This window comes from Plutella xylostella, chromosome 7 (genome assembly GCF_932276165.1).
Source record: "Plutella xylostella chromosome 7, ilPluXylo3.1, whole genome shotgun sequence".
Taxonomy (NCBI): Eukaryota; Metazoa; Arthropoda; class Insecta; order Lepidoptera; family Plutellidae; genus Plutella; species Plutella xylostella.
In genome coordinates, this window is record NC_063987.1 from 7,593,818 (window position 1) to 7,608,211 (window position 14,394).

The following is a 14,394-nucleotide window of genomic DNA, read 5'->3' on the forward strand; positions in this document are numbered from 1 at the left end:
ACACATGTACAGAATGTTCAAAAACTGGGATAGTAAGCTCAAGGGGGGTCAGTTGTGTAAACTGCTGGCGTTCCATATTTATTAATAATAATAACTATAACAACGAAAGAGGGGGCGGCCAAGAACCACATGGCATCGCACTTTCGTGCTGGAGGCAGCCGCCCTCGGCATGAGCTGGCACGAAATCAAAGGTGTGGCACAGGACCGGTCAGAGTGGAAATCTACACTTTGAGCCCTATGTCCCTGATTTGGGATCCCAGGACCTGATGATGATGATGAACTATAACAACACCTATTCCTTAACCGCAACGCCCCCATTTCTGCACACGCCTTTTCTCCTCTTCCATCATCCCCACTCCAGTCTATTACAACCCCTATTCCTCTACACACGCTTGGGCTCTTGTTCCACCACAGACTCGAGGAAGTCCTGCGGGGTCATGTAGAGCTGCCTCCTTGTCACACTCAACAACTACCCCTATCCCCCACCCCATCACACCTCCACTCACGTCTCGGCTTCTGTACCACCATGGTCTCTGATTGTCACACTCAATAACAACCTATATCCTCTTGTGTCCTCTTCCATCATCTCCACTCTAGTCTATTCCTCTCTCTCTCCCTACTCACGTCTCGGTTCCTGCTCCACCACGGACTCCAGAAAGTCCTGCGGCGTCATGTACAGCTGGCCGCCGTACTCCACGCTCGAGAACTTGATGAAGCGGCGCTCCCGGGACGTCAGCTTCACCGACTTGGCCAGCTCGTCCGTCTGGGGGGAAACGGGGGAATTTGTTAATACACGGTCCCGGGTTCGATTCCCGGCTGGGGCAGACATTTGTTTAAACACAGATATTTGTTCTCGGGTCTTGGATGTGCCCGTAAAATGGCAATAGGCCCGCCCCCTATTACATTGGGACTAACATACACTCTGGCGAAAAGTGGGTGCAGCAATGCACCTCTGCCTACCCCGCAAGGGAGTACATTAGTACAAGGCGTGAGTGCGTGTGTTTTTTTTTGTTAATACACTCGCGATCAATGAAAATGTTACAGTCATATCAGAACCAAATTATAAAAGAAGATCTAAACTAGATCGGTAAACAGCTTGTAGCTCCTAAACGGAAAATACAATTTTAAGGACGCCGTCCGCCATGTTAAAGCACATTTAACAACGTATCAGAATATTACCAACTAAAAACGTAGGTACATATTTTGATCAAATTGTAAATAAATCTTTTATAAAATTCGTTAAGTAGTATAAGTTTATAATACAGGGAGTCCCAATTTAAAGTGGACATCCGAAAGATGTGGGTGACTCAACTCGTCATCCTGGCCCTGTAGCACAGGGCGCTGTTAAGACGTGACAAGAGTTCTCCGTCGCGCTCGCTCTTGAGGCTGCGCGATGTGAGTGAGCGCGATGCAAAACTCTTGTCACGTCTTAACTGCGACCCGTACTAGCCCTTCTGGCCCTATAGAGTATATATGAAGGATTGAGTATTAAGTAACACGGTGCGCTATTAAATGCGCTCTAAAACAAATATTTACTCCTCATAATACTAAAAAGTTACGTGACCAAAGTATTTCATCTTCAAGACGTGGTCGTACGTAAGGATGAGGCCTCATTGATGCGTTGCGCTGCGATTCATCGCGACCGATGGGGCCTCACAATAATGTGCAGCGGAATTTTCTTTCTACAAAATTCTAACTTGTCTAATAGTTGAAGGTACCACATAGTGGAATATGAAAACCAGAAACCGTTTAGAAATACCTTCCGAGAAGATAACGATGCATGATGAGGTGGTCAGCTTATTTTTATTAGTAATTTAAATCACACATTCCCGAAAAACAAGTAGCCATTGAATTTTTAAAACAAATATTAAATTATATTAATGTGGGCCTAATATGCCGTGTGACTTTTAAAGTTAAGATACAAATCTAAAGACAGAAAACATCGTGAGGAAAACTGTACATCTAAGTAGATTCTAGTACCACAAACGAATGGTGTAGTGGTTACTTGGATACTCTGACTGCTGTGCCAAAGGTAAAGGTCCCGGGCTCAATCCCCGGCCGGGACAGCAATTTGTTTAAAGACAGATATTTGTAGTATAATATCTCTAAGAGGTCCTGGCACTTAGGAAGGATTGGTTTTCTAAAATATATTGTGAAACTGATTCTGATTACCCCTTTGACACCAAACACAACGCATAAACAATCAAATATAGGCTGAGAGCGTCACGAACCAATATCCTCTTTCAACACAGTTTCTCCAACTGTAGGTCATAGTATGTCAGTTTCACACCTGAGAACTTCAAGTTAAGCTGGACTTGTGCGAATTGCAGCGCTGTGATTGGTCAAATCGCCGCTGAGTAGGACTTAAGTCCATACTTAACTACATTTTCTCAAATGCGAAACTGGGTCTTTTAAATCTTAAAATACTTGTTAGATGTCGACTTTCCTCGAGTTATCTTTGACGCATGGCCGCAGGGTGTCAGTCGTGACTGCACTGCGCCATTTAAATAGCAGACCGTGTCTTCATTACCTATGAATAAGGAGTTTAATTTATTTCGTTGTTCATTCATTAAGCTGTCGTATGTATAAAGTAATACCTAAATATATATTTTAGTACTTATAGGCTTCGTATGGTTTGTCTAATAATGTAGTACCTTAGAACAATATTTCAGTGTTTATAGGCATTTAGGTAGATAAACTTAACATCATATCTTCTCTCAGCTTAACTGGTAGAGAATCAGCCCTGAATTACCTACCTGCCTACCACAATATCATTTCAATCACTTCAACAAGGTGCGGCAAAAATGGATGTAGGTATTATATTAAATTATAATTTTAACTTACCTATAAAATTTGTAATTAAATTTAGTTTGACTTTGAAATAAATGATTTATTATTTAAAAGACAGTGTTAGGCCTATGCATATTTTATCAATTGAACCACTTTTAATCTAATTATGTTTTATACCGGAACTCCTAAATCTTGCCGGAATTTAGTTTTTACTAAATACTGCAAGTGTTTTGACTTCAAAGTGTCTCTTTTCACGCTATGCCTTTGTCAGGCTACGATTCCAAAACAACCTGTAATACCAGGGGTCAAGTTTGATAATTGGTTAAACAAGAAAGGTCGACAACTTGAAAATGCAACTTGACTGATAGATACGTGTTACTTCTAATTAATGCCATTAGAAATGTAATTATGCGTGTTCTCTTAGAGTTAAATGGTCATATTTTATAATAACTGGGCCCGCGACTGGTTATTCAAATATTTACACGGTCAAGTTGTGTTCTGTGTAACTTGTGTTTAGTTCCTCCTTCCTACTTAGTGAGTAACGGAATTATTTACCTTTACCTAGTAGAATATACTATTTATAACTACTTACATGTAAGTAGAGGCAAGGTATCTCCACCTCGCTTTTATGTGACTGTTTCTTCCCAACTCTCTCACGTACAGATAAACGTATAACACCGCTTATTTTCATTGGCCCTAAAAAACAATCCCATTCCCTGACAATTTACAACACCCCGCCGTTTCATTATTATTATCAACAAAACATCTCGTTTAACCAACAATTTATAACTTCTTTTTAGGGGTGGCTCGTGTTCAGTTATTTATTGCCATACGCGTGACAAAATGGCTATTAACTGTCGTGGTATGCTTTATAATGCCATTTTATTGGTGTGCCCTGATTTATTTAAACGATAAGAGGTGTCACGGTTTGTGTACAATGGCAACACTGAAGTGCCGGTGGCTTTGACTGAAGCCCATTTGGGTCAAAAAGGGTATAATTGTATGTAAATTAAATATAAGAATATTTTTCCCCTTTTCTAAAAAGACCTACTTAAAATAGGCGATTTTTGAGCGGTGGTAGCTCAGTCGGGTAAGCGCCCGCTTCTCACGCCAGAGATGCGGGTTCGAATCCCGGCGCTGACATGTGCCAATGAGTTCTTTTCTGAATTTAAGTACAATGTATACCATTGCTCTTACGGTGAAGGAAAACATCGTGAGGAAACCTGCATATCTAGATTTAGCACATCTAGATATGTCAACCTACCAACCCGCAGTGGACCAGCGTGGTGGGAAATGGTCCAAGCTTAGGAAGGCAGTTTAGACCTTGGGGATATGCACAAAGGTTCCATTCGAGAGAGCCAGGTGCAGGTACTGACACCCCCACAGAAAATAGAAATAGAAATAGAAATAGGCGATTTTTTCTGAAAGCTCCTCATAACGAGCTTATGCTTATTTCAGAAATTGATGAAAGTGGAACGGGAACGGGACCGAAAAAGTTGGCGTATAGGCCGTATAGCATATGAGGTTGGAACAGAATATAGATTCTGAAATACTTACGTATAAGTATGCATAATATCCATATTATTCTGTTTTCAGACATGTGCGTAACACAAAGAAACATCTGAAACTCGATACGTTTACGGAACAAAAGCTTTCAGTGTTTCATGAAAGTGGTTTAGAACAATATTTTCGTTTAGTTCGGGGCTATAAATATTGATACTTCCGTAATCACTCACTTTGTTGAACACATGAAAGTTAGAAATTATTATAAAACCTAGCAGGAAGGTAGACTTAGACTTACCCCCTTGTTCATAAAAAAACGTTCTAGGAAACTTTAGCTATTGAACTGTTCTGTCACTCTCTGACAGAGAACAATTTGTTATTTGACAGAGAGGAACAAAACAGTTCAATAGCTAAAGCGTCCTATAACTGTTTTATGAATAAGGGGGTTACTCTTTCATTAGGTACTCTCATAGCTCAATACAACCATTTCTCAGACCGACTAGACTTGTGGAACTGCACCCAAATAATAACTGCACTATATTAGATTTAAACGTAACTGCATTTAACTTAACTAGTCCCATTCAAACTGCATGTGGTCGCAGTTCAGCCACCCCTATTCTGTTGCAATGCGGCTCAAAATTAAATACCTTAATCAAAATTTCAGGGGACCCAAACCACTAAACATCAACGAGTCAACGACTTCCATGAAGTCCCGTGACAAAGAGGCTAACTTGTGCGCGTAAATCACTGGCCTGTCCCATTAAACATATCGTCGGCGAATGAGTTACAAATATTTGTACAAAGACGTCCGTTTAGGAGCGTCACGGATTAATTTATGTTGGGCCAAGCGCCGCGGGTTGGGCGGGGAATTACTTTTTGGTGTAAACTGTGCTTTTCTATAATGTAAAAGGGTTACTTTTGTTGTTTATATCAGTGTTAGGAGAAAAGGATAAACTTTTAATACAAGGACGCATATAGAAGCATTCTAAAGACGCTTGCACTGCACTCCAAACAAACGAAGTTACAAAATTTAATCGTAATTTTGTATGTAACTTGTCACTTATATGGTGATATGTATTATTTTGTATGTAACTCTCTTTGAGAAACTCTCTTTTCTAAGCTAAACAAAAAACACCATGGAGCTTAGTCGAGATCTAATTTAAAAGAACAATAAGCGAAGGTATCTGTGGCAAGTATCCGCCATGACTCACAGAGATTACAAGAAGGCTCGCCGGCGCTCGCGCATCTTGCTAATAAACCGATCTGGCCGATAAATACAGACATTACACTATTAAAGCTGGGTTCACATTGCACACTGCACATCAACTTATGAGCTCACATTAAGTCTTGTTCAGATGTTTTCTTTATGAATCCGGAGCACCGTACTGAAGCTGCAGGTTCACTACACAAGGTGTCGTACAGTTAGGGTGACAAAGAGGTTACCAATATTGAAAAAAAAACAAATAGGTACATTTTCCGATCCCATTAGAAGGTAAAGAACTTCAAGGCGCAAGCTAATCACGTAAACGTACAATACAATACTCTTTATTTTCACCATAAAAGGAAATAACACAAAACAATTTACAAACTTAAAAAAAAAACAGTCAAAAAGGCGGCCTTTTTGCTTAAAGCAATATCTACCAGACCAATTACGGCAGTATCACATCACCAGCCTACAACCAGCTTAACAGCTTACGAGGCATGCCTAATGCGGCACCTCAGGCGTCCGGGGGCCTAACTTTATTTATTACTATAAGAAACGTGGACGTGGAACAAATACCTACCTTACGAGGAGCGAAGACGACCACGGTTTTTATAGTGATGCTGATGACATGTTTATAATAGTTGATTTCTATTTATTAGTTTGCGCGATCATCGGCGGGGTTTGATGTAAAAAGGTAGCGTATTTGTATGTTCTCTGTTTATTAATGTAGCACTCTTATTTTTGGAATTTTCTAAATGTGCAATAAAGTGTACATTCAGCTTAATCGTGGGAATTTGCAACTTTGATTCGGCTATTCCATAGTTCAGTTTTAACTCTACCTACTCTACAAAATGTGTATGGAATATCTGTTTGTTTTTCGCAATTCCTGAGTTGGTTCCACTATGAAAATTCTCAGTAGGTTCAGATTCACATGCCAATGGGAATCACCTTGAACACAGGTAGTACTGAACCAACGACACTTAAAATAACTATGAATAAAATTCTCAGAGTCTCATAGTAAGTGTTTTGCAATTTACGAAAACTAAAGTTTCTGGTAGAGGCGCCACTGTGTAGGTATGCGAGAAAACGAAAACTTTTATAGTTTTCGACCAACTATGAAACCTGTACTAGACGTACAGCTCAAGTAAATGATCCGATTACTAGCTGTAGCGATCTAGCGAAGTTCACACGATTATTCGTTGGCGGATTGGGTAATTGTTTGTGATCCTTTTAGGTGCACTTAGCGTGTGTCTAGAAATTTGCAAGCAAACAGGATTGTATCATTCGCTAACCTAAAACAAAGGACTATTGAGAAGACTCTCAAGGACGGTTTTAAGCCACTCTTTGTTATAAAGTTGAAGTTACTAATCCTTATTCAATATTCTCTGCCAAAGACAACATGCGGTATGCGACCAAAGGTTGTAAATGGCTTTAATTATCAAGTCATACTCTGACATTTAAAAAAATCTAAAGAGGAATATGTATACATAGACAGTGATTGGTGTAGGCATCCTTTTAAGCAGAGCCTGTGACAGGAGGCACCGCTCTTTCTTAGGTCTGTAACCTAGAACAAAGTGGAGACTAAAATCAGGCAAACGTAGCGTGGGACGCCCTGTGGTGATCGAAGACCTAAGACAGAGGTAGCCCAGTTGCTGACGAAGGCAGAGGACAGACTGGCGCTCTTTGGTGTCATATGTCCAGCCTTTTTTGCCAAATAAATTGTGAAATTCAACATATTTTCAGAAGTAAATACGAATCTGATGACTTGGTGATAGCCCTTTCACCCTCCACGTCGTATCAACACATTCTTGAAACGAATGAGTCCACTAAATTCATCACTCACCGCTCTACGGATCAAGTTTAAAATGACAAATAAAATTTTACAAGAGACTTACAGCTAAAGTAATTACAGACCAAAAGAGGATGGGCAAAAATATATGGGAGCTGGGACCACCCTCCAATAGCAATAAGACTAACATCGTTGGATAGGTCTTGTCAATAGGAATAACTTTTGCTTTGACAGCTTTGTTGTCACAGTTGTCCGTTCAGAGATATTTGACTTATAAGTTCCGATACTCGTCAGTTCATCTTACTGCTATTGGAGGCTGGACCACCCTCCAATAGCAGTAAGACTAATGTCGTTGGATAGGTCTTGTCAATAGGAATAACTTTGGCTTTGAAAGCTTTGTTGTCACAGTTGTCCGTTCAGAGATATTTGACTTATAAGTTCCGATACTCGTCAGTTCATCTTACTGCTATTGGAGGCTGGTCCAGCCTCCAATAGCATTAAGACTAACATCGTTGGATAAGTCTTGTCAATAGAAATAACTTTTGCTTTGACAGCTTTGTTGTCACAGTTGTCCGTTCAGAGATATTTGACTTATAAGTTCCGATACTCATCAGTTCATCTATCAAATAAATATTCAATAAATAAATCAGCTAGATAGACGGTGGTCCAGCCTCCAATAGCAGTAAGATGAACTGACGAGTATCGGAACTTATAAGTCAAATATCTCTGAATGAACAACTGTGACAACAAAGCTGTCAAAGCAAAAGTTATTCCTATTGACAAGACCTATCCAACGACATTAGTCTTACTGCTATTGGAGGGTGGTCCAGCCTCCAATAGCAGTAAGATGAACTGACGAGTATCGGAACTTTTAAGTCAAATATCTCTGAACGGACAACTGTGACAACAAAGCTGTCAAAGCCAAAGTTATTTCTATTGACAAGACTTATCCAACGATGTTAGTCTTAATGCTATTGGAGGGTGGTCCAGCCTCCAATAGCAGTAAGATGAACTGACGAGTATCGGAACTTTTAAGTCAAATATCTCTGAACGGACAACTGTGACAACAAAGCTGTCAAAGCAAAAGTTATTCCTATTGACAAGACCTATCCAACGACATTAGTCTTACTGCTATTGGAGGGTGGTCCAGCCTCCAATAGCAGTAAGATGAACTGACGAGTATCGGAACTTATAAGTCAAATATCTCTGAACGGACAACTGTGACAACAAAGCTTTCAAAGCCAAAGTTATTCCTATTGACAAGACCTATCCAACGACATTAGTTTTACTGCTATTGGAGGGTGGTCCAGCCTCCAATAGCAGTAAGATGAACTGACGAGTATCGGAACTTATAAGTCAAATATCTCTGAACGGACAACTGTGACAACAAAGCTGTCAAAGCAAAAGTTATTCCTATTGACAAGACCTATCCAACGACATTAGTTTTACTGCTATTGGAGGGTGGTCCAGCCTCCAATAGCAGTAAGATGAACTGACGAGTATCGGAACTTATAAGTCAAATATCTCTGAATGAACAACTGTGACAACAAAGCTGTCAAAGCAAAAGTTATTCCTATTGACAAGACCTATCCAACGACATTAGTCTTACTGCTATTGGAGGGTGGTCCAGCCTCCAATAGCAGTAAGATGAACTGACGAGTATCGGAACTTTTAAGTCAAATATCTCTGAACGGACAACTGTGACAACAAAGCTGTCATAGCAAAAGTTATTCCTATTGACAAGACCTATCCAACGATGTTAGTCTTAATGCTATTGGAGTGTGGTCCCAATCTGCCCATTGTCATTTGAGTAGTCCAGTCAATAAATGACTCAAAATTAGGTGTAGACTGCGTGAGCACGTAACTAAGCGATTCCTTCAGAAACTTGTTCAGGGGGCTTAGGTTGTTAACATACCAAAAGTCCTGACTCCTAGGTGATGAGCGGGGGGGAGGAGGGGGGGATAAAGGTACGAATTTTTGGTTTTTAGCTTATATCTCGAAACAACCTAAGCCCCCTGAACAAGTTTCTGAAGGAATCGCTGAGTTACCTGCTCACGCACTCTACACCTCATTCCTTGACTGGACTAGAGTGAAAGGATGCGATTTGTAAAGAAGATATTTTCTCGTGTATTTAATTTTACCTACACATTTGCGAAATACTGGGTGTGAAACACTCAGACAGAGTCGAGACGACGTTAATGGCGCCCGAATGTGTCTACAACGTTTCACTATGAAATAAAAGTCACAGACAAATAAACACTTCGGATTTTAAAGTGTTACAAAAGATGAGACGTGGTGCATGGCATTAATAGACCGTATTATCCTCTCATTCATTCAAGACTTCGAGGTTTTGGATTTTATATGTGCCAATAAATACCACAGTTAACCTAAAAATTGTTTAAAACTAACTTTCTTCCATCCAAAGTTTAAGTTAGTGTACAGATGTTCGAACATTATGAAATTTATTACACTATCGGTATTGCATATTGGTACATTACATACAGGCTTTTAATACTGGAGCAGATGTATTCTTACCTCTTACTTAAATTGTTATCTTACTACATTTATTAGTAAAGAAGATATTTAGAAATGCCTTGGCATAAGCCAAAAACAGAGGGAATGCAAATACCTTAGACACACTTAAAATATTGCCATTCTCTTCCTTATTGACTACTAGTAATAATGTATCCATGTGTTTGGATTACCAATTTGTAAAGCGGCCGTTATCCAACCGCGGACGTATGCAATTACGTCTAGACGCGGTTCGAATGTGCAGTTAAATCACTCATACGTCAGAATGCGCGCTTCTGATTGGCTGACGGCTGACGGGCGCGGCGCACTCCGCGTCAAAACAAGCGCACGCGCACGCCGTAAACAAAATTGTATTTCTGAATATGGAATCTTGAGGACTGTATTAAGTTAAGCGTAAGAAGGTGTAAGTATATTTGGAATGACATTCTCTAAGAATAAGTGCTTAGTAAATATGTCAGCATCGTTAGAAAGGATACGGGTATTTAAAAGTTTATTATTTACCACATTTAGTTTTGTTTAGGGTTTCTGTAAGGGGTTAGGTATATTTCGGTACTGGGAAATAAAATCATGATGAGTTTAAATTGTAGATATGACTGGTCTTCTACCAAAGTAAGGTTCATAACATCTATCTATAACGATAAATATACTTGCGAGCAATGAAAAAGTTCCAGTTCTACTTAAATTTGACATGACTTAAAACAATAAAATTACATATACAGGCTAAGAAAACCATAAAAGGGAAACTTGCATGAATCTATTCTTACACGAAGTGCCAATAGCTCTCATTATAGACAATTCTATTAGCTGCACTCGTTCTCGGAAGGATCGCAATGAATTTGATTTAATTAATGATCGCTATCAGTACTGTAATGATGCGTCTTGAAGTGAACGCGATGGAACAACATTGTACTGAGAATCTGAGTTAACATGAATTGGTCGGCTATTTTGTCCAACACGTCTGTTTATGGTGCTAATTGACTTGATGAAAGCATTGATGAAGCTTTGCCATTTTGGTGAAATTATAATCGGCAGTCAGATTCCTGGTAACGATAAGAAACAGCGACTCGACTCGAAACAGCATTGTACGACCCGTAAGAGTACGTAATTACCAAAATAGATAAATAAATGTGGTGATGGTTCGGTTAAAGTCAAAGACAAGATTAAAGCATATAGAGATACTTATTATTTATGTGTCTGCAACACATAGAAACGAACATGCACACTCACGGAAGAAGTTTATATGTGTAGATGGGTTTGATGGCATGGCGGCATTGGAAACCAAACCGACGACCGAGCATGTGAAGAGGCTGAATATGAAGTAATTATGCCAATAGCATGGCTGGTGGAGGACCATAGTCTTAACCTTACTCTGGGAGAAAATAATTATTGTAATGTGTGTGTGTTACTGTATGTTTGTGTACATGTAGATCCCATCGTCAGACGTAACAGATATTCTAAACTTCTTTTTAGATCCAAACCTGATCTAATTGATCCTAAACCAGACAAATATGAAACTTAACAGCTAAGTGTCAAAACAAACGCTCAAAAGCAGAATGCATTGCTCCCTATTACGCCATGAACTAACACCGATAGGCCGACATTACGCAACAGATTAAACTAATAAATCTTGGGCCAGAAGCGTTGACAGGAGAAATCAAAATAGAACAGGTACTGTGGGCAACTCAATCAAAATTCCTCTTCATAGCAAGTTGGTAGATATGGAGCGATAGCAATGCAATGGTAATTAGTAATCTTTCATGTAATACGAGCTGGTAAGCGGTGTAAACTTTTTGTATTTAGCGATTTCTACGGGACAAGAAGTGGTAGGAATTTACAGGTCATTAACATAGCACTGTTATTTCGCTTAGGTATTCGTATAGTGGATTGAATAAGTACATTTGACTAGAAAGATAACTCAATTACGTCATAATATTTGTAATTGCCTTAATAATAGGTCCTAGGGCTCCAACAACTGAATGGAATCAAGACAAATAGAAGAAAAACTCCTTGCCACGAGCTACACTACCGTAGGTCTCATTAAGCTAAAGGTGAAAGTTATAAGACAACAATCTCTGGGCAGGTGCAATACAGATCTCCACAGATAACCGAACTATATCAAGAGGATCCCTATTCACTAACTAAACATGCAAGCATGCTTACGAGGATTAGTAAATATTTTTGGAGATACTATAATGGCTATCAAGTTACAGCTTTGTCTACTAGTGTTGCCATAAAATGTATAGTTTTGCATTCGATTATCGAACGATATAGACTATCAACATATATAGATTGTTTATTGATTTGTTTGTTAGGCTATTTTATTTATTAAATTTATACTTTTATTGCACAATTTATTGGCCTATAGAGCGGATGAACAATTTCTCACTGATAACTTAAAATGTGCAGTGACACCAAATTTTATCGGACGCATAGCTGGCTGGCCTGAAATAATAGTATAGAAAGACCTTCATAATAGTTTTGCATATTTACAACTCCATAATGTCATGTTTATCAAAATTTGCATAAACTTTAGATGCTTTGACATTTATTCAATGTGTTACAGCTCGTTGCAAGTTACAGAATAGGGGGCCGAATATAAGAAATGAACCGAAGCGCCGTATCATAATAATGTCCCCGTTATCTAAGTAATCGATAATTAAAACGTAGAGGTAATCGAGATAGAGGGAAGACAAATTGATCTACTTCTCTAATGGACTTTTTTTTAATGTTGATTGAGATTTTAGGTAAATGAGAGAATAAATATGTGAGTAACTGTTGGTTTTAGTTGTTGTTAAAATGTTACGGTCTATTGGAAGTAGGTACTAATGTGAATAACGTTGCACAAGAGACGAATAAACTGTATATATATAAAAACATACAGGTTCCTAGTTTTATTTACCTATGTGAATACAAATTACATCTGGTTTCAGCTACATGATTCCTGTGACGTTATAGAGATGTTTTGCGTTTGCGGTTTTAGAAGTTGTCTATCGACTTATTATATGAGTCGTATGTAATTCTGATTGTGAACTGTCACAGAAATCCTCTGAGCTTAAGTGCCAATTTCTCCATAGTCGGTTAGAGCATAACCAGGGAGTAGTGGTTGACTTTTGACACATCTGTCATGAATTTTATAAGGAGATGACGTTTAATTTATAAATCAATCCCTGTCGGTTAGATAACCGACTATGGAGAAATTGGCACTAAACGAGGTATAGTGTGTTTATTTCTCCTGCTTTGGACTAATTAATTCGCATTGACATGATATGACTGTGAGGCTGATCTTGGAAGTTCACATAAGTTACTTTCATCGCGAAATTGACAAAAAAATTGTTTGAGAGTACACAAACTTGTAGGTCTATGCACTAAAATTTATGACATAAATTCTAAATTCTCATTGAAAAACAAAAACATAAACGAAGGACATATTCCCTTCGAATAAGACGTCGTCGGCTAGCAAGACACAACATGTCCACTTACAAAATACGCACAGACACATCAGCAATTTTACACCATACTCCTTGTTACTTCGAAAATAAAATAAAATTAAACACATTTTGTAGAGTGCGAACTGATTTAAAATAGACCACGTCGTGTTTTGTTTCAAACGTTTCTTCTTGGAAACCGGGCGGGATGGGACATACATTTGTTCGGTGTTCAACTATTTCAGTTAAAATTTTGACTGCGATGTAATATTTGTATTTGAAATTAAGTATGCTAGATTTGGATTTAACGGATCTGTGCAAGATATACATATACTTAATACAATATCAATTGTGTCTATATACAATGTCCCGGCAAGCAAGTGCCTAATAAAAACGTTGGAGATCCTTATACCCTGTAGTTTGGCAGTGTTTAGTTTTTCAGTATTAGGTATATTATTTACTTAATATTTTTTCAGAATAAATAAATCATAATAATATTCTCGGAGACACAACACCGAAAATTCTCCCATAGATAAAACAGGACCACACCTCCGCGTATATCTGACAAGTTAATCTGAATATTCTAACAGTTATTATTTCGAACAACTTTGATAATTGCCCCCCGCTGCGCTCCTTAACCGTTACTTTTAGGACTTGTCAGGTTCCGTGTGTGAAACGGGGGTGTATTCTAGAGTATATGTGCATTTACACATAGTCTTTTCGCCGAATCATAAACAGAAATTAACGTTCGAACATGCTTGAAATTCCATCAATAGAGCATTTTTAATACATTTAACACTGTAAACAGCTCTGTCCTTGATCTTCTAAGTGTGTCCGTGACAAAAATTATAGGCGAACAGGGGCTTGTCACCGTGAAGAAAGCATAAGCCAGTCAGATATGTTTGTCAGATGATCAGGGTGCACAGCAGGATGTATATGTATAACACACAGTTGATATGTCGTATCTGGACAAGCACCTTTCGTGGCACCTTGGAAAAAAAGTACCTAATATGATGAATACTATACTTATACATAGGTAATTATAAAGCATCATCCAAAGTTGGACTCCATAAACCCATTTTACCAAAAAACTCAGATAAGTACCTACCTAATAAACGTTGAAAGATAACTTCTAGTAATTCTAGTCTCAA

At 38.6% G+C, this 14,394-nt stretch overlaps 1 protein-coding gene across 4 annotated transcripts in view; it reads right to left on the bottom strand.

The window, feature by feature from the left end:
* Positions 1 to 14,394, bottom strand: part of LOC105382620 (calcium uptake protein 3, mitochondrial) — a 67,992-nt gene that overhangs the window by 7,431 nt on the left and 46,167 nt on the right. For all 4 annotated transcript variants that reach the window (XM_048622247.1, XM_048622246.1, XM_048622249.1 and 1 more), the window contains exon 2: positions 625 to 763. In XM_048622247.1, coding sequence (XP_048478204.1) covers positions 625 to 763 — 139 coding nt within the window. The remainder of the gene's footprint in view (positions 1 to 624; positions 764 to 14,394) is intronic.